The sequence below is a fragment of the Penaeus monodon genome, chromosome 32 (assembly GCF_015228065.2).
Source record: "Penaeus monodon isolate SGIC_2016 chromosome 32, NSTDA_Pmon_1, whole genome shotgun sequence".
In the NCBI taxonomy this organism is placed as follows: Eukaryota; Metazoa; Arthropoda; class Malacostraca; order Decapoda; family Penaeidae; genus Penaeus; species Penaeus monodon.
In genome coordinates this window covers 35284336-35285175 of record NC_051417.1, presented here as the reverse complement: position 1 = coordinate 35285175, position 840 = coordinate 35284336, and the positions used below count along the sequence as shown (strand labels likewise).

The following is an 840-nucleotide window of genomic DNA, read 5'->3' as shown; positions in this document are numbered from 1 at the left end:
TGCTGGATCTAGTTAAAAAAAAAAAAATTGTTTATCCCAAGCTTCTTCCTCATAATGTACATTATTCTATCTTCTGATTAAAAGGCAGAATCTCACCTAGAATTACATCATTCATCATAAAGAAGACATAAAATATTTCACATGTACCCTACATTATTACAAAAGCATCATTAATAAAAATCCCTGAAACCTAAGAACTTGCCTTTTCCACAAATCTCATTAGACGCGATGTTCAAAGCCACATAACACTTACAGCCACTGAGAGCCACTGACCTTTAACTCATCAAGGTTGAACTCTCCGTATTCCCTGTGCGTTCCTTTGCCGTTGGTGAGTATGCCGGTCCCACTCATCATTGTAGTCCCTGAGCGCATATTTGTCATTGTGGCCGGAAAGTCCAAGACGTTGGGATTGTGTGTTGTAATCCCTACCTCAATGCTGCCTGACCACTTGTCCACTAGACGATCAATTCGTATCTGGGAAATGGCAAGGTTAAAATTTCACGTAAGAATAACTGAAAACATTCGCAAGGGCAAGGTGGGTTAATATCACCATAACTTCCAACAAATCTTGTTCCAGTTATTGTTGTGAATGATCAAAATAACATAGATCATAATTATGCAAAGCTAATGAAAATCAATATTTGCACTCATGAAAAATGCTGCAATTTCATCCAGGAGCCACACACAGATCCAATTAATTACCAACATCTAACCAACTGCTCCCTGGTCCCCTGGCAACCCACTCCATAACATGTCCTAACAGTCCATTTAAATCTTTTCTGGCAATCCTGCCTCCATACGGACAAAATAATACAAGCTGCCGCAACCAGTAACAACCAA

General features: G+C 39.3%; 1 protein-coding gene across 1 annotated transcript in view; it reads right to left on the bottom strand.

Annotated features, from left to right (window-relative positions):
- The window catches only part of LOC119593653 (neuralized-like protein 4), a 43428-nt gene that overhangs the window by 31835 nt on the left and 10753 nt on the right, over nt 1–840 (bottom strand). The window contains 1 exon segment of the mRNA XM_037942604.1: nt 274–474. Within this exon segment, the coding sequence (XP_037798532.1) occupies nt 274–474 (201 nt within the window).